The 26,106-nt window shown below is 37.1% G+C and overlaps 1 protein-coding gene across 3 annotated transcripts in view; it reads right to left on the reverse strand.

Annotated features, from left to right (window-relative positions):
• The window catches only part of P4HA1 (prolyl 4-hydroxylase subunit alpha 1), a 94,443-nt gene that overhangs the window by 52,968 nt on the left and 15,369 nt on the right, over nucleotides 1-26,106 (reverse strand). For all 3 annotated transcript variants that reach the window (XM_002920407.4, XM_011226452.3, XM_034662673.1), the window contains 3 exons: nucleotides 24,925-25,021; nucleotides 23,609-23,760; nucleotides 21,126-21,263 (listed from right to left, as the gene is read on the reverse strand). In XM_002920407.4, the coding sequence (XP_002920453.1) occupies nucleotides 21,126-21,263; nucleotides 23,609-23,760; nucleotides 24,925-25,021 (387 nt within the window). The remainder of the gene's footprint in view (nucleotides 1-21,125; nucleotides 21,264-23,608; nucleotides 23,761-24,924; nucleotides 25,022-26,106) is intronic.

Here is a 26,106-nt window from a genome sequence, read left to right on the forward strand (position 1 = left end):
ACAAAGAAATGTATTACTTCAGGTGTTTTTCAAACAATATTTTAACCAATCATATCCAGTCTAACATATATTCTAAGGATAAAAAGTACAAAGAAATAAACTACATTCAACAATCTAAATGTTATTAATAATGTAAGTACTGTTATTCTGAAATTATTTTAGGCGTTTTACAGGATAATACAAAAAAACTACTATGTTTAATGTCATTGGAATGAAGTTTCAACACAAAAGAGATAAAAGTATATAAACCCTATAATCTTACATTTGAATTGGAATTAACAACATGAACTCACATATTTCCTATCTCTGTCCATTGAAAAGCCCTAGAATCAATGACAAACTTAATAGCAATGGACATCCCTAGAACCTAGCCACACTCCACTCCCTGAATGTCATTCCCCATTAAAAAGAATCAAGGTTCACTATAGCAAGGCCTGATTCTTCCTGCTTTGGGGTAGAAATTTATAAGATAAACTTGGAAAAAACTGCCAAAAATTAAATTCCCTTAATAACAAAGAATAATAGGATAATTTCAAAAGGACAAATTAGCTGATCTAAAGAGGATCCCACTGGCCTCAAATAGGATAACTGGGCATCAAATGATTAATAATAATGGATTGAAATAGAAAAATATATAAAAATCCATGAATTTATAATGATACTTCAGATAAAAATCACTGGTCACTACTAGAAGTTATTATGACATCAACTCATTACTCTGAAAATTGATATAAGAAAAGCAATCAAGGATATATCTTGCCCTTCATATATAAACTCTAGTTCAGGGTAACAAAATGGTTCCTGAAAGAAAGTTCTTACCAACAGAATTCCAGCTAATAATTAAAAGTAGAAGGAATAATGAGATAAGACAATCATCATTTTTCAACCCCTATAGAAATAGTTCTAGGCAAGGATCATCAAAGTCTGCCAAAACAATTAGATAAAACTCATGGAAAACTTCATGTGGACTTATCAGTCTCCCACCACCACAGCTACAAAAAGTGTGATGAGATGTTAGGTGTCTGGTATGCAATTCAATAGAAAGTTCAGAGCGCCACCTATGGAATTAATTTAAAAATTTAACTTGAATCTAATTGAGACTCAAGCTCTAACCAGTTTGTAGGAAACACAGGAATTAGAGGAATAAATTAACACAAAAGAAAAAATCCGGCAACTCCAAAAACCAGGTTTTTCCAACTTAATCAATGGAATGGGAGAGAGGAAGGAGGGGAAGAGAGAAGAATAAAATAGATTTAAGAGATAAAACCAAATGTACAGCTATAAAAAGATACCTTTAAGATCACCAGAGAAACTGAGTACTGACTGGTTATTAAACTGTATTAAGGAATTACTGCCATTTTGTTAGGTTGGATAATAGTGATTGTTATTAAAAAAAAAAAGACCTGATTGATTAGATATGCATATTTAATTATTTATGGATAAAATGACATCATATCTAGGATTTGCTTTTAAAATAGTCCAGTTAAAAACAACAGCTAAAAGCAGGGGATAGAAAACAAGAATGGCAAAGTGTTAAAAACTTTTGAAGCTGGGTAATGGACACAAGGAAGCTCATTATGTCACTACCTTTATTTTTTTGTTTGATATTTTCCATAACAAGAAATTTTATAAACAACATTAAGAAGGAGAAAGTCATGTCCCATAGGGCTCTTTTTATGCCTTTTAAAGGAAATCACATAATACCCTTTTTGACACTAACAAAAAAGAAAATGACAAATATGTGAAAAAATAATAAAATTAGATAATAAAAAATAAATACTACTTACCTGACATTTCCCTTTGAACATATAGTTCTAAGAATCAGGAAAGAAAAGATGGTGGTGGAGTAGGTGGACCCTAGGCTTTCCTCGTCCCATGAATACAACTAGATAAGTATCAAATCATCCTAAACACCCCAGAAATCAATCTGAAGACTGAAAGAACAAATTCCACAACTAAAGGTAGAGAAGAGGCCACACCAAGGTAGGAAGTGCACAGAGGTAGTTTGGGAGAGAAAGGGATCATGGCCACTGTGATAGGGTGGGAGCTGTGGTATCAGCGAAGGGCAAGAAACAAACTAGTACACAGGGGAGCACATGCGGAAAAGGAATCCCCATAAAACTGGCTTGGAAAGTGAGTGGGCTTACTTTCGTGAGTTCTTGAAACCAGCAGGACTTAAAGCCTACAGTTTTAAAGGTCAGTGTGCTTGACTCTGGGAGAGCTTGGGGGACATTAGCGCTGCTTGTGAGAAGAGGCAGGGCAAATACCCTGTGTACATACAGCACTGAAACAGCAATCCGAAGAATATCTGGGGAACACTGTCAGAAGGTTAACTGCTCATCTCAGAGCATGTTCCAGAGAAGCAGCGTTCTTGGAAAGAACCATCTGTGCACAAAGGAATTAGCAGACACCATTTCCCTCCCATGCCCCTCAGCATAAACACAGAGCCCCCTGCAGGAACCAGCTCAGTGCCAGTATTTGCTACTTGCTTATGCCCCACCCCATCCCCAGAATCCGGAAGAACCACCCTTCCCAGTCACACTTGCCCCAGTGCCAGAAGACCAGCACAAAACCCTGCCAACACCACATCTCTTAACCTGGGAGTTTTGCGAGGCCTCAGTTCCAGTGGTGGTGGCAACAGGTCTCATTTCACAAGCAGATCAGGGCACACCTTAAAACTCACCACATTCAGGCCAGGGACTAAACACTGCCCACAATAGGCAGAGAGCCTCTGCATATGACTGGCCTGAAGAATACAGTGGCCAGGACACAACAGCAGAGAGCATGCAGCATACACTGGAGACACACCTGGAAGCACCAGGATATGGAGAACAGAAGACATAATGCTGCAGGGCACTACAGAATCTCTTCTTCATAAAGCCATTACTCTCAACAACAGGAGATGTGGAGGGAGATAAGATGGTGGAGGAGTAGGGGACCCTTTTTCAGCCAGTCCCGAGTCGAGTTGAATAGGTACCAGACCAGCCTGAACATCCACGGAATCAGCCTGAGATGCAGGAAGATACATCTGGATCTCTACAAATACATCTCCAGCGCTGAGTATTGAGGTACAAAGCAGGGAGCCGTGAAACCGCGCACAGATATCGGAAGATAAATGGAAGGGGGAGGGAGACACTGCGTACGGGCACCGGAAAGCAGTAGCCACCTGCATGGGGAAACAGGTGGACTCGCGGACCAGCACCCGCGAGAGAGCAGTCTGAGACTATGAGCCAGGAGCGCGCGCCACCAGGCATCTCACGGAACTCCGGAATCCCGGTGTGCTCACTGGGTCCAGACTGAGACCAGGAGCTCCGGGAGTGCGCGGGGTGGCTGGCGGTGTTGGAAGCACAAAGGACAGAGACGCGCCATCCCTGAAAGTGAGGGCTGGGACGCTAGGTGTGGGGCGCACATCCCGGGACGCTGCAGGGTTGAGCAGCACCAACAGAAACAGAGTTAAAGTGGCCAGAACATCAGTGGAGAACAGTCCGCAATCCCTCTGTTCTGAGACAGAGGCTGAGATTCGGCCACTGCTGCTCTGCCTCTCAGAAAAGGCACAGCAAACCGCCAGGGAAAGCGGCCAGAGAACAAAAGCCTGGAAAGATGGGCTCACAGTGTGCCCACCCCCATCCCCCCTCGCAGGGGACACGGAGACTGTACCCAAACAGGGTTCCCTGAGTATTGGCGTGGCAGGCCCCTCCCCTAGAAGGCAGGCTGAAAAATCAAGAAGCCCACATCCCTAAGATCCCTATAAAAAAAGGACGCACGGCCTGGGTTCCGGTCAATAATTTGGGCTCTGGACAACCCCGCAACCTCTCCTCATCAGAATGATGAGAAGGAGAAATCCCTCCCAGCAAAGGAAAGACAATGAGTCTGTGCCTCTGCCAATGGATATAACCAAATTATCGAAATGGAATTCAGAGTAACAATGGTCAAGATGATGTATAGACTTGAAAAAAATATTAATGAAAATGTTAATGAAAATATAGAATCTCTATATTCTAAGGGCAGAAATGAGAGCGAATCTGGCAGAAATTAAAAATTCTATGAGCCAGATGCAGTCAAAACTAGAGGCACTGACGGCCAGGGTGAATGAGGCAGAAGAATGTATCAGTGAATTGGAGGATGGGTTAGTAGAAGAGAAAACTAAAATAGAATTTGGTCTTAAAAAAATCCACACTCACGAATGTAGGTTAGATTACTGACTCAATGAAATGTTCCAATGTCAGAATCATCGGCATCCCCGAGGGGGTGGAGAAAAACAGAGGTCTAGAAGAGATATTTGAACAAATTGTAGCTGAAAACTTCCCTAATCTAGCAAGGGAAACAAGCATTTGTGTCCAAGAGGCAGAGAGGACCCCTCCCAAGCTCAACCACGACAAACCTACACCACATAACATCATAGTGCAATTCGCAAATATTAGATCAAAGGATACAGTATTGAAGGCAGCCAGGGCAAAGAAATTTCTCACGTACCAAGGCAAAGGTATCAGAATTACATCAGACCTGTCTACACAGACCTGGAATGAGAGAAATGGTTGGGGGGGGGCGTTTTTAAAGCTCTTTCAGAGAAAAACATGCAACCAAGGATCCTTTATCCAGCAAGGCTATCATTCAGAATTGATGGAGAAATAAAGACCTTACAGAATCACCAGTCACTGACCAATTTCGTAACCACAAAACCAGCCCTACAGGAGATATTAAGGAGGGTTCTATAAAGGTAAAAAGGCCCCAAGAGTGATACAGAGCAGAAAGTCACAACCGATACAAACAAAGACTTTACTGGCAACATGGCATCATTAAAATCATATCTCTCAGTATTCAGTCTCAATGTGAATGGCTTAAATGCTCCCATAAAACGCCACAGGGTTGCAGATTGGATAAAAAGACATGACCCATCCATTTGCTGTCTACAAGAGACTCATTTTGAACCCAAAGATGCATTCAGACTTAGAGTAAGGGGATGGAGTACCATCTTCCACGCAAATGGACCTCAAAAGAAAGCTGGAGTAGCAATTCTCATATCAGATAGACTGGATTTTAAACTAGAGGCTATAGAGAGAGACACAGAAGGGCACTATATTATTCTTAAAGGAAGTATTCAACAAGTGGATATGACAATTATTAATATATATGCCCCCAACAGGGGAGCAGCAAGATACACAAGCCAACTCTTAACCAAAATAAAGAGGAGAGACATATAGACAAAAATAATAGTAGGGGACCTCAACACTCCACTATCAGAAATAGACAGAACACCCATGCAAAAAATCGACAAAGAAACAAGGGCTTTGAATGTCATACTCGACGAGTTGGACCTCATAGATATATATAGAACACTACACCCCAGAACCAAAGAATACTCATTCTATTCTAATGCCCATGGAACATTCTCAAGAATAGACCATGTTCTGGGACACAAAACAGGTCTCAACCGATACCAAAAGACTGAAATTATCCCCTGCATATTCTCAGACCACAACGCTCTGAAATTGGAACTCAACCACAAGGAAAAATTTGGAAGAAACTCAAACACTTGGAGACTAAGAACCATCCTGCTCAAGAATGACTCGATAAACCAGGAAATCAAAAATCAATTTAAACAATTTATGGAGACCAATGAGAATGAAAACACAATGGTCCGAAACCTATGGGATACTACAAAGGCAGTCCTAAGGGGGAAATACATAGCCATCCAAGCCTCACTCAAAAGAATAGAAAAATCTAAAATGCAGTTTCTATATTCTCACCTCAAGAAACTGGAACAGCAACAGAGGGACAGGTCTAATCCACACACAAGGAAGCAGTTGACCAAGATTAGAGCAAAAATCAATGAATTAGAAACCAGGAGTACAGTAGAGCAGACCAACAGAACTAGAACCTGGTTCTTTGAGAGAATCAATAAAATTGACAGACCGCTGGCAAGACTTATCCAAAACAATAGAGAAAAGACCCAAATTAATAAAATTATGAATGAAAAAGGAGAGGTCACAACCAACACCAATGAAATTGGAAGGATTATTAGAAACTTTTATCAACAGCTTTATGCCAATAAATTAAGCAATCTGGAAGAGATGGAGGACTTCCTGGAAACCTATAAACTACCAAGACTGAAACAGGAAGAAATTGATTTTTTAAACAGGCCAATTAATTATGAAGAGATTGAGTCAGTGATAAACAACCTTCCAAAAAACAAAACTCCAGGCCCGGACGGTTTTCCTGGGGAATTCTACCAAACATTCAAAGAAGAAATAATACCTATTCTCCTAAAGCTATTTCAAAAAATAGAAACAGAAGGAAAGCTACCAAACTCATTCTATGAGGCCAATATTACCTTGATCCCCAAACCAGGCAAAGACCCCCTCAAAAAGGAGAATTACAGACCGATTTCTCTAATGAATATGGATGCCAAAATCCTCAACAAGATCCTTGCTAATAGAATCCAACAGTACATTAAAAGGATTATCCATTATGACCAAGTGGGATTCATCCCTGGGATACAGGGGTGGTTCAACATTCACAAATCGTTCAGCGTGATACATCATATCAACAAGAAAAGACTCAAGAACCATATGATCCTCTCAATTGATGCAGAAAAAGCATTTGACAAAATACAGCATCCTTTCCTGATTAAAACCCTTCAGAGTGTAGGAATAGAGGGTACATTTCTCAATCTCATAAAAGCCATCTATGAAAAGCCTACAGCAAATATCATTCTCAATGGGGAAAAGCTGAAAGCCTCTCCCTTAAGATCAGGAACATGACAAGGATGCCCACTCTCGCCATTATTATTCAACATAGTACTAGAAGTCCTTGCAACAGCAATCAGAAGACAAAAAGGGATCAAAGGTATCCAAATCGGCAAAGAAGAAGTCAAACTGTCTCTCTTTGCAGATGACATGATACTCTATATGGAAAACCCAAAGGAATCCACTCCCAAACTATTAGAAGTTATAGAACAATTCAGTAAGGTGGCAGGATACAAAATCAATGCCCAGAAATCAGTTGCATTTCTATACACGAATAACGAGACTGAAGAAAGAGAAATTAGGGAATCCATCCCATTTACAATAACACCAAAAACCATACGTTACCTTGGAATTAACTTAACCAGAGACGTAAAGGACCTATATCCTAGAAACTATAGATCACTTTTGAAAGATATTGAGGAAGACATAAAAAGATGGAAAAATATTCCATGCTCATGGATTGGAAGAATTAACATAGTTAAAATGTCCATACTACCCAGAGCAATCTACACTTTCAATGCTATCCCGATCAAAATACCGAGGACATTTTTCAAAGAACTGGAACAAATAGTCCTTAAATTTGTATGGAACCAGAAAAGGCCCNTACGCCAGTTAGAATGGCAAAGATAGACAAGGCAAGAAACAACAATTGCTGGAGAGGATGTGGAGAAAGGGGATCCCTTCTACGTTGTTGGTGGGAATGCAAGTTGGTACAGCCACTCTGGAAAACAGTGTGGAGGTCCCTTAAAAAGTTAAAAATTGAGCTACCCTATGACCCAGCCATTGCACTACTGGGTGTTTACCCCAAAGATACAGACGTAGTGAAGAGAAGGGCCATATGCACCCCAATGTTCATAGCAGCATTGTCCACAATAGCTAAATCGTGGAAGGAGCCGAGATGCCCTTCAACAGATGACTGGATTAAGAAGTTGTGGTCCATATATACAATGGAATATTACTCAGCTATCAGAAAGAACGATTTCTCAACATTTGCTGCAACATGGATGGCACTGGAGGAGATAATGCTAAGTGAAATAAGTCAAGCAGAGAAAGACAATTATCATATGATTTCTCTCATCTATGGAACATAAGAACTAGGAAGATCAGTAGGGGAAGAAAGGGATAAGAAAAGAGGGGGTAATCAGAAGGGGGAATGAAGCATGAGAAACTATGGACTCTGAGAAACAAACTGAGGGCTTCAGAGGGGAGGGGGATGGGGGAATGGGATAGGCTGAGTGATGGGTAGTAAGGAGGGCATGTATTGCATGGTGCACTGGGTGTTATACGCAACTAATGAATCATCAAATTTTACATCAGAAACCAGGGATGTACTGTATGGCAACTAACATAATTTAAAAAACACTAAAAAAATTTAATAAATGAAAAAAAAAACAGGAGATGTGACTGACTTTCTTAACACACAGAAACAAGCACAGAAACTTAGACAAAATGAGAAGACAGAAGAATAAGTCCCTAATGAAAGAACAAGACAAAGTCATGGCTGGAGATCTAAATGAAACAGATATGAGTAACACGCCTGATAGAGAATTTAATGTAATGATCATAAGGATACTCACTGGATTTGAGAAGAGCGTGGAAGACATCAGTGAGACCATTAACACTGAAATAGGAATAACAGCATTGATAAAGGACCACTAAATGAAATGAGAAACACAGTTGATGCAATGAACAGCAGGCTTGAGGAAACAGAGGAACAAACTAATGACCTAGAAGACAGAGTAATGTAAAGTCATCAAGCTGAACAAAAGAGAGAAAGAAAAGTTATGCAAAACAAGAACAGACTTAGGGAGCTCAGTGACTCTATCAAATGTAATAACATTCTCATTATAAGAGTCCCAGAAGAAGAGAGAAAAAAAGGGGCAGAGGATTTATTTGAAGAAATAGTAACTGAAAACTTCCCTAATTTGGGGACGGAAACACATATATCCAGATCCAGGAGGTGCAGAGAACGCCTAACAAAAATCAACAAGAGCAGACCCACACCAGGACATATTGTAATTAAAATGACAAAATATAGTGACAAAAAAAGAAGATTAAAAGCAGCAAGACAAAAGAAGACAGTTACATACAAAGGAAACCCCATAAGGCTATGAACAGATTTTTCAGCAGAGACTTTGTAGGCCAGCAAGGAGTGGCATGATACATTCCAAGTGCTGAATGGGAAAACCTGCAGTCAAGAAGACCATCCAGCAAGTCTATCATTCAGAATAGAAGGAGAGATAAAGAGTTTCCCAGACAAACAAAAAATAAAGGAGTTCATGACCACTACTCCAGCCCTGCAAGAAATACTAAAGGGACTCTGAGTGGAAAGGAGAGATTAAAAGGGACAGTATAAAGGTAGGAAACACAAAAGCAATAAAAATGAATTTTTCTTAAAATGATCAGTTAAGGAACTCACAAAATAAAAGGATGCAAAACATGACACCATATATCCAAAACATGGGGAGGAGAGGAGTAAACAAGAGGTTCAAACTTAAATGACCATCAACTTAATAAAGAGTGCTATATGCAGAAGAGGTTATATGCAAACCTAATGGTAACCACAAACCAAAAACCACCAATAAATATGCAAAGGATAGAGAGAAAGAAATTAAATATATCATTAAAGAAAACCAGCGAACCATGAAAGAGAGAAAGATAGAAAGGATCAGAGAAATCTTCAGAAACAATGACAAAACAGGTAATAAAATTGCAATAAATACATGTCTACTTAATTACTTTGAATGTAATGGACTAAATACTCCAATCAAAAAACACAGGGTGACAGAATGGATAAAAAAACCAAGACCCATCTATATACTGCCTACAAGAGACTCATTTTAGACCTAAAGACACCTGCAGATTCAAAGTGAGGGGATGGAGAATCAGTTATCTTGCAAATGGATGTCAAAAGAAAGCCGGGACCCAATACTTATGTTGGATAAACTAGACTTTAAAACAAAGACTGTAGGGGTGCCTGGATGGCTCAGTCAGTTAAGGGTCTGTCTTCAGCTCAGGTCATGATCCCAGAGTCCTGGGACTGAGCCCCTCATTGGGCTCTCTGCCCAGTAGGGAGCCTGCTTCTCCCTCTCCCTCTGCCTGCCACTCTGCCTACTTGAGCACTTTCTCTCTGTCAAATAAACAAATAGAATCCTTAAAAAATATATTAATAAAATAATAGAATTAAATAAAGACTGTAACAAGAGACAAAGAAGGGCACTATATAATAATTAAGGGGACAATCCAACAATAAGATCTAACAATTGTAAATATTTATGCATCCAATATGGGAGCACCCAAATACATAAGAGTTAATAACAAACATAAAGGAACTAATCGATAATAATACAATAATAATAGGGGACTTTAACACCCCACTAACACTGATAGGCATATCATCTAAAAAGAAAATCAAGAAAGAAACGATGGGGGGCGCCTGGGTGGCACCGTGGTTAAGCGTCTGCCTTCAGCTCAGGGCGTGATCCCGGCGTTATGAGATCAAGCCCCACATCAGGCTCCTCTGCTATGAGCCTGCTTCTTCCTCTCCCACTCCCCCTGCTTGTGTTCCCTCTCTCGCTGGCTGTCTCTATCTCTGTCGAATAAATAAATAAAATCTTAAAAAAAAAAAAAAAAAAGAAAGAAAGAAACAATGGTTTTGAATGACACACTGGACCAGATGGATTTAACAGATATATTCAGAACATTCCATCCTAAAACAGCAGACAACACATTATTTTCAAGTGCACATAAACATTCTCCAGAATAGGTCACATATTAGGATACAAAATAAGCCTCAACAAATTCAAAAAGATCGAAGTCATAGCATACATGTTTTCTGACCACAACGCTATGTTTTTGTTTGTTTGTTTGTTTGTTTGGGGGACTTTTTAAAAAGATTTTACTTAGGGCACCTGGGTGGCTCCATCAGTTCAGCATCTGCCTTTAACTCAGGTCATGATCCCAGGGTCCTGGGATCAAGTTCCATGTCGGGCTCCCTACTCAATGAGTAGTCTGCTTCTCTCTCTCTCTCTCTCTGCCCCTCCCCTGGCTTTTGCTCTCTCTCACCACTCTCTCTCTCATTTTATTGTTAAAATATTTTATTTATTTAAGAGAGAAAGAGCACGAGCAGGGGGAGGGAAATGGGCAAAGGGAGAAGCAGGCTACCCACTGCTCAGGGAGTCCAACTCAGGGATCGATCCCAGGACCCTGGGATCATGACCTGAGCTGAAGGCAAATGCTTAACCAACTAAGCCATCCAGGCACCCCCTTATTACAATGCTATGAAACTAGAAGTCAACCACAAAACAACAACAACAACAAACTGGAAAGTCTACAAATACATAGAGGTTAAATAACATGCTACTAAACTATGAATGGGTCAACCAGGAAATAAAAGAAGAAATTAAAAAGTACATGCAGGGATGCCTCGGTGTTGCAGTTGGTTAAGCAGCCGACTCTTAGTTTCTACTCAGATTGTGATCTCAATGTTGTGGGATTGAGGCCCGTCAGACTGTGCTGAGTGCAGAGTCTGCTTGAGATTCTCTCTCTCTCCCTCTGCCCCCCCACTTGTGTTTGCTCTCTCTCTAAAATAAATAAATACATCTTTTAAAAAAATAAAAAATAAAAAGTACATACAAACAAATGAAAATACAAAGGTTCAAAACTTTCGGGACACAGCAAAAGCAGTTCTAAGAAGGAAGTTTATAGCAGTACAGGCCTACCTCAAGAAGAAAAATCTCAAACAACCTAACCTTATACATAAAGGGGAGCTGGAAAACAAACAACCTCCCCCAAAAAAACTAGCTAGAGGAAGGAAATAATAAAGATCAGAGCAAAAATAAATGACATACAAACTAAATAAACAACAGATCAACAAAACCAGGAGCTAGTTCTTTGAAAAAGATCAATAAAATTGATACCTTTAGCCAGACTTCTGAACATATAGTTCCGAGAATAAATAAATATTGTGCTAGAAGTCATACTTCCAGAATAGTGAAGTTTTTAAAATAAACTACTGGTCAAAAACAGACTTAACCTATGTCCTCGATAAAACAGATACAATCTTATGCATTTAAGTGTCTGATAATACTGCAAAGGAAACTGGTAGAAAAAGGAACACAGTGGTGTTTTCCTTAGTAAATCTTGACTGAATGCACTTCAATGAGTCACTAAATTGGCTAGAACCAGACTTAGCTATAACCTATCCAACAATGTCAACATGTTTGTTTTTAAATGCAAGCAGAAAAGGAGTTCATGAGAAGTAAATTAAGAGAAAATAAAGGCATGGACACATTTTACTAGTGCTCTATATTCACTGTCTAGGGGAAAGCATCCCCTGGTCTGAGAATTCCAGTACCAAGCAGAATGCTAGCATGGAGGCACATGCACTGGAGGATTACACGATCAATAAATCTAATATTCAATACCTACAACTACCTCCATTCATTATTTTTTTTTCCTCCTGTTAGTCACTTATGGATAGTAACTAATTATCAATGTACTTCTAAAATGAAGATGAAGATACACTTTTGACACTTTTCCCTTAGCTATTACACACTCCACTCTGGGAAAAGATACCAAGAAGCTAACTTATTAATAGTTTAACACGATGCAATTCCAGGAATCAAAGAAACATTTAAATCTTGACTTTCTTACTATTTTTCAATTATGAAAACTGGTGTACATTTCTAAGATGAGCTTACAATGAAGCAATTAAGAGTACTTTTCTCAGGGACATGCAAAAGACATAAAGGACAGTCTGCCATTAAGACATGCAGGTAGCCCAGTGATATTTTTTACAGGACCTGCTATTCTGGCAACACTATTTGAAAGCCTGATGGAGACAGTAGAGGATCTTTATCTCTTATGTTTTGGTAGTTAAAGTATCTCTGCTTATTTTATCTATTAACCTATTCACAATTATTAGAGGCAGAATGCCTGGGAATTACATTCTCAAAAGAAGAAAATGAAAAAGAAGTAATGCAACAGTTGAAAGGGAAGGCTGTTTCCAAAATAGAGAACATGAGAAGAGATAAATGGACAAGATGACAAAGAAAATAAAATAAAGGAAGTGATGTTGTCAGAAAAATACTGCAGAAAGCTTTCATATTTGATGAGGAAAAAAAAAGAATAAGTTGTAAATTACTTAGTTAAAAGAGTCCTGTGAATTTATTATCACAATATAAACTATAATACTATATGACAGTAGTGGAAAATTTTACCTAAAAACACAATTTGTGGCTCTTCCATAACCTGGGACATTTACTTTAAAAATTCTTACACTTCACAGGGCGCTTGGGTGGCTTAGTCAGTTAAGCATTCGACTCTTGATTACAGCTCAGGTCACGATCTTAGGTCATGAGATCGAGCCCCACATGGGGCTCTGTGCTAGGCATGGAGCCTGTTTGGGATTCTCTCTCTCTCCCTCTCATTCTACCCCTCCCCAATCCCCCACCGCTCAAGTGCATGTTCTCTTTCCCTCTAAAAAAAAAAATTCTTACACTTCACAGGAACACTTGTAGTGGATAAAAACTTGATTTATGAGGAGAACTATGTTTAAAATGCACACACTTGGCAAGTTGCTATCTTGCATCTGAGGCATCAGTACACTCAAAGCTACGTGAGCTCCAGAGATGTGTAAAGAACCTATTGCTTAGTGGAGTAACCTTATCAGCTTACCAAGACAGTGATAAAAGTCATCAAGAGCATGAACACTCAACTTCCAGCTAAAGTAAACAGAATTTTATACATTAGACATTTTCCATACCAAAAAAAAAAATCATAGCTTTGGGGGGGAAAAAAATCAGGGTATCTTTGGACGATATGGGTCTATTCAACAAATCAGGGTTAGGAACAACCTGAAACCAAAGGAACAGTCTATAAACTAGAAAGACACCAGTGATGCCAAAATACATATAAGTTATCAGATTTTATATGAAAATATCAACAAAGAGGGCACATTCGGTTAAGCAAACAACTCTTGGTTTTGGCACAAGTCGTGACCTCAGGGTTGTGAGATCAAGCCCCACATGAGGCTCTATGTGGAGTCTGCTTGAGATTCTCTCTCCCTCCCCGCGCCCCTCCTGCTCGTGCTCGCTCTCTCAAATAAATAAATCTATAAAATAAAGTAAAATAAAATGTCAACAAAGCATTTCAAAAGACAGGCCCAAAGGAAGAGGAAGAAGCAGGCAAAACTAATCAAGGAGTTACATGGCATCAACATACATCCACTGAAATAAGCATTTCTCTGTTTTTTTGTTTTGAGACAATTAAAAAAAAACAAATATCCTTCCCCCCCCAACTCTCACCCCCATTTGTTTCTCACCTAAATTGAGATAGTTTTAAGTCTTACAAAACCAAGGGTTAGCAAGTATATGAAGAAATGGGAAATCTTGGGGCGCCTGGGTGGCTCAGTCAGTTAAGTGTCTGCCTTCGGCTCAGGTCATGATCTCAGGGTCCTGGGACTGAGCTTCATTTAGGGTTTCCTGCTCAGCAGGGAGCCTGCTTCTCCCTCTCTCTCTCTGCCTGCCAGTCCCCTTGCTTGTACTCTCTCTCGCTGTATAAAATCTTAAAAATAAATAAATAAATAAATAAATAAATAAATAAATAAATAAATAAATAAGGGAACTCTCGTACATTGCTAGTAACAGTATAAATTGGTGCTTCTGCTCCAGAGAACAATCTGGCCACATCTGGTAAAGCTGAAGAAACATATACCCTGACTTCTTATACCCTAAGGAAACATTTGCATGTGGTACATAAGCAAAAGAATACATAAACAAGGATGTTTACTGAAACCTTGTTTGAAATAGCAAAAAATTGGAGATAACCAAAATGTCCATCCATGCATAAAGGAATGAATAAATCAATTCTGTCATATAATACCATGAAGCAGTTAGATGAATTTACTCAAAAAATTGAGTAAAAAAGGTTACAGAAAGATACACAGACTATATTATTTAAAATTTTAAAACACAACAATATACGTAGTAAAGTGTAAAAAGACAGAAATATACAACCAAGTTCAGAATAGTCATTACCTTGAGAAAGGAAGGAAAGGTGCACAAGGGGCCTTCAAACACATCTGGGAGCTTTTATTGTAACAGAGAAGGGTTTAGAGAACAAGAAAAGGCTAAAATCTGTTTATTATTTCACTCTAATAATAATGTTACTTTGACCACTTATAGGACATATTATGCTCAGAAAATTTCAGGGATTCTACTTATAAGGAATTTGCATGAAAAGAAAATTCAGTAAGAACTGAATGCAAAACAGTGACTTGAAGAGGAAGAAAAGTCAATAAAGAGAGAAAAAGTACCTAAGAAAGGATAAATATTGTCCCAGTGAAAAATAATTACACAAGGATGCCTGGGTGGCTCAGTCAGTTAAGTGTCTATCTTCAGCTTAGGTCATGGTCCCAGCGTCCTGGGATTAAGTCCCGCATGGGGCTCCTTGCTCAGCAGGGAGCTTCTCCCTCTGCCTACTGTCCCCCGGCTTGTGCTGTCTCTCTCATCCTCTGACAAATAAGTGAATAAAATCTTTAAAAATAATAAAAATAACAACAATAATAATCACACATATTCTCAGGGTGTCTTATTTTCAGCCATTCTCTATGAAAGTCTTACCAAGTGATTTCTAGATTAAAGGCAAAGTGTTTGGGGGAACCCAATGAATTTCCTAAGACTAAACATAGCAAAATCAGACTTAAATAATATTCAATGCCATTTTGATGGAAAGATAATAAAATTTTAAACAAAAAGAAATATAGTAAAACAAATGAAATTTATTATCCCCACATACACCAAACCTGCTTCTTTTGTGTTCTTTATTTTGTTGGATGGAACCCATATAGTTGTTCAAGCCAAAACCCTTATCAAGTTCACCATCAAATTCTACCATTACACCTCCTAAGTAGCTTGATAACGTATCCATTTCTCTCCGTAGCTACCAGCTACCACTTTCATCTCTTAAATTTTTACAACAGCCTCCTCCCTGAATGCTTTGTCTCTACCCCAAGGTCTCAATCCAATCTCTATATAGTCCATGATACTCCTAAGATGAAAATCATGTAACTTCCCTATTTAAAACTTTTCAATGGTTCCTTACTGCACTGAGAGGATTTCAAACTCCTCCACATGTCTTACAAAGCCCTTCAAGAGATGGCTTCTGCTTAACCTATCTAGCCTCATCTCTCACTATTCTCACAAAACCAAATCCCCATCCCCACCCCTCATACACTCATCTCTTGAACAAACTACTTGTTATCTGATATAATACACTCTCTCCTCTTTAGCCTTTATACACATTCTCTCTGGAATACTTTTCTCATGCCCACTTTTTTCTCCAATTTCCTCCATTTTCCTGGTGAATTCCTTACTTATTATATCCCCAATTTTTTTAATGTTGTATCTTCCAGGAAGTCTTCCTTTATGCCTCTTATCAAGTATAGAATTAGGTTTCCTTCTATAGGCTCCCATGGTATCCTAAATTATCCTCATCCAGGCATTCATCATACTATATCATAAGAATATAAGTACTCTAAGGGCAAGAGCTGTATTGGTCTTATTCATTATTGCATCCCTAGAACCTAACAGAATGGTTGGTACACATTATATAGTCAATAGCTATTAAATAAATTGATGTTTTATACCAGAAAACAATTTTTAAAGATAAGGCTATGACCTTATCAGAACTGTTGTAATGTATAATATTAGTAGAAACAGAAAATAATGGAATTATGTACCAGCTTAATGGAAATTTTATTTAATATTTTTGTACCATGGTTAGCATTCCCACTTGATATTTACCCCAAATAAAGAGAGATGAGCAAGAAAACATCTTAAGAAGTAACTCATCCCACTGTATATTCTTACTGAGGAAATAAATTTCAGTATGAAGACAGAGGTAACATGTTTTATTTTTCCAGCTAATAATGGCAAGGAGGTAGTAATGATAGTAAGCCATATACTCATGGAAAAAGTGAGAGATAGCAGAAGCAAAATATTGTGTGAAGTCAGGTATCAGTAACACAAGTAAAATTAACAAATTCTTAAGTTTGTGGAAATGAAAAACACACCAATGTGACAACAACCAATGGAACAAAAAAGAAATCAGAGAAAATTAGAAAATTAGAAAATACTTAAAAACAAATGAAAACAAACACACAAAATACCAAAACTTACAGGACACAGAGAAAGCAGTGGAAAAGGATGTAATGTAATTGCTTACATTAAAAATCTAGAAAGATCTCAAAACAAGAACCTAACTTTACAACTTAAGACACTAGAAAAACAAGAACTAAATCCAAAGCTTGAAGAAGAAATAAAATATTAGAGATAAATTAAGTAGAATGTAAAAAAGAGAAAATTAATGAAACCAAACATTGGTCCTTAGAAAAGATAAACAAAATTGATAATCCTTTAGCTGCACAGACTAAGAAAAAAAGATAAGATTCAAATTACTAAAATAAAAAATGAAAGAAGGGTTATTACTACTGATTCTACAGAAATACAAAGGATTACAAGAGAGTAGTATGAAAAATGTACACCAACAAATTGGATAACCTAGATGAAATAGGCAAATTCCTAGGAACAAAAAGCCTACCAAGACTAAGAAAGAAACAGAAAATCAGAATAGATCTATAACTAACTAGCAACAAGACTAATTCGGTAATAAGCCTCCTGGCAAAGAAAAGCCCTGGACCTAATGGCTTCACTGGAGGACTCTACTAAACATTTAAAGAGGAACTAACACCAATCCTTCTCAAACTTTTCCAGAAAAACTGAAGAGGAGGGAATGCTTCCTATTTCATTCTACGAGGCCAGCATTACCCTTACAGCAAAACCAAAGACTCTACAAGAAAACCACAGACCAATATCCCTTGCAAATATCGATGAAAAATCCTCAAGTATTGGAAAACAGAATTCAGCAGCATAACCAAGTGGAATTTATTCCTGGAAAGCAAGGATGCCTCAACATACAAAAATTGATCAATGTAATACACCATACTAAAAGAATAAAGGGAAAAAAAACACATGATCATCTCAACTGATGTAGAAAAAGTATTTGACAAAATTCAACACTTTTCACAAGAACACTCAACAAATTCATAGTAAAAAGAAACTAGCTAACCATAAAAAAAGATATACTTGAAAAATCTACAGCAAACATATGCAATGGTGAGGGGCGCCTGGGCGGCATAGCGGTTGGGCGTCTGCCTTCGGCTCAGGGCGTGATCCCGGCGTTATGGGATCGAGCCCCACATCAGGCTCCTCTGCCATGAGCCTGCTTCTTCCTCTCCCACTCCCCCTGCTTGTGTTCCCTCTCTCGCTGGCTGTCTCTATCTCTGTCAAATAAATAAAATTAAAAAAAAAATGCAATGGTGAAAGACTTTAAGATCAAGAACAAAAACAAAGATGCCCACTTTCACTACTTCTATTCAACTTAGTATGGGAGCTCTAACCAGAGCAATTAGGCAAGAAAAAGTGATATAAGGCAGCCAAATTGGAAAAGAAGTAAAATGATCTCTTTTTGCAGATTATATTATTATCGTCTATGCAGAAAACCCTAAAGACTACACACACATACACACACACATAGAAAACTGTTATAACTAAAAAATAAATTCAGCCAATTAGCAGAGGGCAGTCAACACACAAAACTCAGCTGCATTTCTACATACTAACAATGAATAATCTGAAAACTACTAAAACAATTTTTTTTGAAGATTTTATTTATTTATTTGAGAGAGAGAGAGCTAGCGAGCAGGAGGGGAGGGACAGAAGGAGAAGCTGACTCCCCACTGCTCAGGGAGCCCGATGCGGGGCTTGATCCCAGGACCATGGGATCATGACCTGAGCTGAAGGCAGACATTTTAACTGACTGAGCCACCCAGGTGTCCCCGCTAAAACAATTCTAAGAATAAAATACTTCGGAATTAACTTAACCAAGGAGGTGAAAGACTTACACAATGACAAGCACAAAACATTGTTGAAATAAAAGAAGATATAAATAAATGGAAACACATCCCATGTTCATGGATTGGAAAACTTAATACTATTAAAATGGCAGCACTACCCAAACTGATCTACAGATTCATACAATCCCTATCAAAATCCCAATGACATTTTTTGCAGAAATAGAAAAACCCATCCTAAAATTCATATGTAATCTCAAGGGACAGTCAAAACAATCTTGAAAAAGAACAAAACCGAAGAACTCAAACTTCTAGATTTCAAAACTTACTACAAAGCTGTAAGTCATCAGGGGATCCTGGGTGGCTCAGCTGATTAAGTGTATGCCTTCCTCTGCCTTTGGGTGAGGTCATGCTCTCAGGGTCCTAGTATCAAGCCCGCTTCCTGCTCACCAGGGAGTCTGACTCTCCCTCTCCCCTCCCCCCTGCTCATGCTCTAATAAATAAATAAAATCTTAAAAAAAAAAAAGCTACAGTCATCAGAACAGTGTTGTATTAATATGGCATAAAGATCAATGGACTAGAATGGAGGGACCAGAAATAAACCCTCACATATATGGTCACATACTTTTTGACAAGGGTACCAAGACAAATCAATGAGAAGAGGACAGTCTTTTCAACAAATAGTGCTGGAAAAACTGGATATCCACGTGCAAAAAAAAAAAAAAAAAAATGAAGTTGGACCCTTATTCTAACACCATATGTAAAAAATATCTCAAAATGGATAAAGGACCTAAATATAAGACCTAAAACAATAAAACTCTTAGGAAGAATACATAGGAGAAAAGCTTCATGATATTGGATGAGGCATCAATTTCTTGTATATGACCCCTAAAGGCACAGGCAACAAAAGAAAAAATAAATTGGACCTCCTGAAAAATTTAAAATTTCATGCATCAAAAGACATTATCAACAGAGTAAAAAGGCAACCCACAGAATGGGAGAAAATATTTACAAATCATGTATCTCATAAGGGATTAATATCCAGCATATTCAGACAACTCCTAAAACAACAACAACAAAAACTAATTAAAAAGTAGGAAAAGACTTCAATAAACATTTCTCCAAGAAAGAAATACAGATGGCTACAAAGCACATGAAAAGATGCTCAACATCACTGATGATTAGGGAAATGCAAAACTACAATGAGATACCACCTCACACCCATATGGATGGCTACTATCAAAAAAAAAAAAGACACAATAACAAGTGTTGGAGAGGAGGTGGAGAAATTGGAACCCTTGTGCACTGTTGGTGGAAATGTAAAATGGTCTATCTACTATGGAAAACAGTATGGCAGTTCCTCAAAAAACTAAAAATAGAATTACCATATAATCCAGCAATTACACTTCTGTGTATATACCCAAAGAACAGGAGGCAGGGTCTTGAAGAGATATCTGCACACCCATGTTCACAGCAGCACTATTCGCACTAGCTAACACATGGAAGCAACCCAAGTGTCCTGTTGATGGATGAAAGGATAAGCAAAAATGTGATCTATACATACATACTTATTCAGCCTTAAAAAGTAAGGAAATTCTGACATTTCCTACAATGTGGATGACTCTTGAAAGCATTATGCTAAGTGAAATAAGTCTGTCACAAAAAGACACATACTGTATGATTCCACTTATATGAGGCACTTAGAATAGTCAAAATCATAGAAATCATAGAAACAAAGCAAAATGATGGGGCTGGGGAAAGTAGGGGATGGGGAGTTACTGTTTAATGGGTACAGTTTTAGTTTTACAAGATGAAAAGAGCTATGGGGATGGCTGCTAGTGATGGGTGCATAACACTGTGAATATACTCGGTGTCGCTAAACCACACATTTAAAAGTGATAAAGATGGTAAATTTTGTTATATACTTTTTGTACAATAAAAGATCTTTAAAGCAAATTATCATGAAACCAGCTGTAACCTAAATAACAGGTTTTGCTAAAAATAGGTCATTAAAGCAGGATGTTCCATATTACAGAACTTTAAAAATCTGTGTACACCCAATATGTCTTGGTTTTTAAATTATTGAACATAATATAAATTTTAATTATCAATTCCTTTACAACTTTACATAGAAACATTGGATATTCTGAAGAAAAACATGAGGAAAACCGATTGTTTCTTTTTCCAGGCTAAAAATGCCTACTTAAAGTTAAATCCCTATAATATTAAGCTTTCACAGTAACAAGCTATAAACTTATCTCCCTGCCAGCTAATATAACAAGCTATAAACTTATCCACAACTATTAAGTCCTAGGGAAAGAGAGGGCTGTTTTGTCCTCAAAGACTGTGAAATAAATTAATGTTAAAAGTCTTAAAATACAAAAGTTTTCTTTAGATTAACTGTTCTAATGGACTGAATAGAACAACCAGGTAATAAATGTTTTACAGACTAGAAGAATTCTTACCTGGGAGATTACCCTTTGAGATGGTGTCTGTATCCAAATTGTAGGTGTCCTGGAGACGCAACAGAGCTTTTGCTGCCCCAACCTGATCTTCATCATTAGGGAAGTACTGTCTCTGAATGGTTAGGTTAGAGATAAAGCCTTGAAATTTAAAAAAAAAAAAAAAAAAAGAAAGAAAGAAAGAAAAAGAAAGAAAGGAAAAAGAAAAAAAAAGACTCTAGAACCTCATAGACTTCCAATTTGCAATATACAGTGTTTATAAGGATTTTATTACAATTTTCTACCACACCATGAAAGTTCCACATGCTCAACAAGAAAAAAACTAAATACACTGAATAAGACTTGAAATACCTCTAACTTATTCAATCTTCCCAAATCCTAATGTCACTTAAGTAATCTGAAGCCACTGCATAAGTCATATCATATTAGGTAAAGATCAACATGATAATTGAGTTTTCAGTTACACAAAATAGCCTCCACACAAAATGAATGGATTTATGGATTTAAAAATGACATCCACTGGCAACCAATTACACTTTCAGATAATAGATGGTAAATAAAATGCATGCGCTTAAAGAAAGTTCTATTTTCTTCTTCCATGTGTCACACATTATATAAATATGTAAATATATCAAGTTTGGTAGAATTCTTTGAGGGGGAAAGAGAGATATTAATTATATATTTAAGATCAAGTGAGCTTGTTTATTAAAATATATTTAGATCTGTTAAATTACTGAATATAGTGATCAGCAAAGATTTGTTCTATATAAAATCTAATCTTAATTTTAAAAGGCTTTATATAAAATACAGCAAAAACCAAACTAACAAACTAAATACTGATAATTATATAACCCCTAAGGAGAATGGATGCTAAATACTCAAGGAGGCAAAAAAACAAAAAAAGTGATTTAAAATTTTAATATGTGTCATCATATGCAAATAAAAGTTAGGTATGAAACTTCCCTTCCCTCTCATTTACCTATAATCAACTGTGTATTTTGATCAGCAAAAGGCTAGGCATTTTTATGTTAATGAAAATGTACAAATGAACAACTAGCCAGGAGAGGCCTACAGTTCATATCAAGCACATTTTTTAGTTTTAAGACCAACTCCTGGTCACAACGTCCACATGGAATTTTACAAGTTTTACAGATTTTTTATGACCCAAAATAAAATCCAAGAAGTTGCTTAAATCTTTTCCAATAAAAAGAGGAAAAATATATGTATCATAGCACTATGGGACGACTACCACAGATTTAAGCATCGAAGTCTCAAGGTTTGGGACACCTGGGTGGCTCAGTTGGTTGAGCAGCTGCATTGGGCTCAGGTCATGATCCCAGTCCTGCCCTGGGCTCCTTGCTCAGCAGGGAGCCTGCTTCTCTCTCTGCCTGCTCTGTCTGCCGCTCTCCCTGCTTGTGCTCTCTGACAAATAAATAAGATCTTTAAAAAAAAAAAAAAAAAAAAAAGGTCTCAAGGTTTACCTTATAAAAGAACTTAGGTCATAAAGGTCATTACTTGAGAATTTTTTTTTAATTAAGTAAATACATAAACGTGTATGTGTGTGTGCACACATATATACAGGACTTTAAAAATATTCTCATGGTGCTATATAAAAGAGCAAATAATCACCGGTATTTCCCTCTCACCATGAAGTTTTCACAAGTGCTTGCCTTAATTTTTTTTCCTCAAGGCTTCCTGTCCTATGCATAATAGTTTACTGCTCAGAAACACTCGCAAGCACCCTTGGAGTATTTTCATTTACACAGCTAACTCGGTTCTCTGCCTCTTTCTTGCTTTTCTTCATTCCACCTTCAGCCACTGAACAAATAGTATGTCTAAGCATATTGCCTCTAGTTCTTAAATTCCAGACTTAGTTTTCTGTGTCTGTTACTAAAATATCTAAAACACCTCAATACTCCAAATGCAATTTTGTTTTAATTAGAAAGACCTTCATTGTTACTGTTTGCAGTCTTAGTTTTTAAATTTATTGCCTACGTAAAAGAAGTCTAAGATTCAAAGTACTAAGTAGAACACATCTAACACTTTTCCTTATAGTACCACTTCCAATACATTAACAATTGATGAGAAGATAGAGATATACCCATAAATTTTTGAAGTCTGAAGGTAATCCTAAAATGGAAAGGATTACTCTCAGAAATGAAGCTATATGCCAGATAATTGATTTTCACTTTTGTAAATTTCAAAGCAAAAGGCACCAGTGTTAGTCATCAACAACAGAAATTACTTTTTTTTTTAACACTAAAGTTATTTTTATTTGTTTCCAGTTTTTATTCCCTTTTTTTAAAATCAAGGAATTCGGGATCTAGACTAACTCCAGTCAAACCAAACACACCCCTGCAACAACTCAGTTACAACACTGAACACTTCACATTCTGGGAAATGAATTTATTAGTATTGGCATTTCCACACCTAACAGCAATATTGTCTTACTTTTTTTGGCACTTTAGTCTTACCATGTGACTTACCATCTGACATATCCTTAAGGACCAGATTCTCCAACTCACTCCATTCAGTGTTCAGACGTTTCATTAATTTGAATGCATTTACTGGATGCCCAACAAATCCTTCTGGATCTTTTGTCGCTGTGCTGGTTAGTCTATCTAACTTCTCTGCCCATCTATAAATGTAAAACACATAAATGGCGTACACATATACTTAATCAGGAAGAACACAATTTAATAAAGCACTCAAAAAAAGAAAAAAGACTAAATTAGAGGTTTTTGAGTGAAAACTATATTCAAAAACTCTTTTTAAAGTAAAATTATAGGTTTTTTTAAAAAGCAAGACTGTTATGGGTAAAATCTATCTTGGTAAAATCAAAATGTAACAAATCCTTTTCTTTTAGTTTTGTTTCTCCCAAATCGTTACAGTAAATGGAACCTATCTTAGAAAAGGTGTGCTGGATCCCTCTAGTGAGGATCTAAAAATTCATCTCCCCACAGGTCCTTAGAGTCAAATAATTGATTATTATAAAGTACAAATTAGCCCAATCAAAATTCAGTTACATGTTCATTTAAATTAAACTTATACCAAAATTTTACATTCAAATACCCAAAAACCATATTTTATTTTTTTTTTTAAAGATTTTATTTATTTATTCGACAGAGACAGCCAGCGAGAGGGAACACAAGCAGGGGGAGTGGGAGAGGAAGAAGCAGGCTCACAGCGGAGGAGCCTGATGTGGGACTCGATCCCATAACACCGGGACCACGCCCTGAGCCGAAGGCAGACGCCCAACCGCTCTGCCACCCAGGCGCCCCCCAAAAACCATATTTTAAAACAAACAAAAAAACCCTGAATACTCAGCTACTCACTAAACAAAAGGCAGGAATTCTCACATCAGGATTAACTCTGAACCTGAGTCAGTTAAAAATAAATTAGCAGGTAAGGAAAAACTGTATCAATTAATTATTAATAATTAATAATGCTTATCACTGTAATCTCTAGAATGGAACCATAGGAGTGAAGGATACATAGAATTGGAAAACTGCTCTAGAAGATGGCTTGGTTAGGGAGATTAGAGGAAGACAGAAGATATTAGCAACCATTTTTAAAAATTGTCAGTCAACACCCATACCCATTTATAGCCTTATCTCAATCCATGTTCCTTGACCTAAACTCTTGGCCCAGGCCTAACCCTTGTTTTCTGTGCTTCTATTTTAGCCATTTCAGCAGGCTTTTAAGACAGGTGGATTCCACTTCCACTCAAAGAATGTTTTAGCTCTAGAATGAAAATATCCAGGTGGAGTCAGAATCATAATAAATAGAACACTTTGCTTACTTTTTTATTTGTTCTAATTTGTCCTCTTCTGCCTTAATATAGTCTTTCAGAGAAGTCACCAGATCTTTCTCAGTATGGATCAAATCAGTCATCTGACCTAGAAGGAGGAGAAGGGAAGGTTATCAACTATCTACACTGGGCAACAAAAGCATTTTAGAATAATTTTAAAATAATCAAGAATTCTTGGAGAAGATTTAACTGGTATCAAACACAGATATGTTGGAGAAAACAACTTTTTTTTTTTTTTTACTAGATAAACAAAGACACTTGTGAAATTCCAATTCTAATTTTCAAGCTACTTCATTTTGCAAATTGGACCATATTGGCAAATTCATCTAAAAATTTATTTTTAAACTACAAAACACTACTTTTTCTTCTTTCCTACCTCTGTTGACACCTTTTTTTTGTTCTTGAGACTAATTAGAATTTTTAATTCAATAAACTAAAACCACACTAACAAAAGGTCTACTTCACAAATTAAATTCAAATCATCCATGTTTAGTTATTTATAATGGGATAAGAAGACTAATTTTATATTCCAAAATTAGATGTCATAAATATAATACTTGTGTTTTAGTTAGCACTATGATCACACAAGGGTAAAACTGGTTAACAGCATAAAGGAAAACATTTCATTTAAGGCAGATGAAGTGTATAAATAGGAAAATATATAAAGATACACATCAAACACAAAAAAATATTTCTGGGGGAAAGAGGACATGTAGAAGTCTTACATTCTATGTATTTTTGTTTGTTTCTTCTTTAATCATATGCTATTTTAGTAATACTTTCAAAGATTTTCTTAAATTATGATGTTGAAAAAAGATAACTTGTGTTCACAGCAGATTCTTAAATGGAAAAAGCAGGTCATGAAATAATGTGCAATGTATTATTTATACCTGTGCATTAAAAAAAGATTGTATTGGGATACAGTTGGTTAAGTGACTGCCTTCGGCTCAGGTCATGATACTGGAGTCCCAGGATTGAGTCCTCAGCAGGGAGTCTGCTTCTCTCTCTGACCCTCCCCTCTCTCATGCTCTCTCTCTCTCTCAAATAAATAAATAAAATCTTAAAAAAAAAAAACCTTAAAAAAAAGACTATTAAATTATTTGCTGAGTGGACTCATTAACAAAGAATTTTCTTGTTATGCTTTTCTAAATTTTCTTAAGTTCTAACCTGAAA

The sequence above is a fragment of the Ailuropoda melanoleuca genome, chromosome 6 (genome assembly GCF_002007445.2).
Source record: "Ailuropoda melanoleuca isolate Jingjing chromosome 6, ASM200744v2, whole genome shotgun sequence".
Classification (NCBI taxonomy): domain Eukaryota; kingdom Metazoa; phylum Chordata; class Mammalia; order Carnivora; family Ursidae; genus Ailuropoda; species Ailuropoda melanoleuca.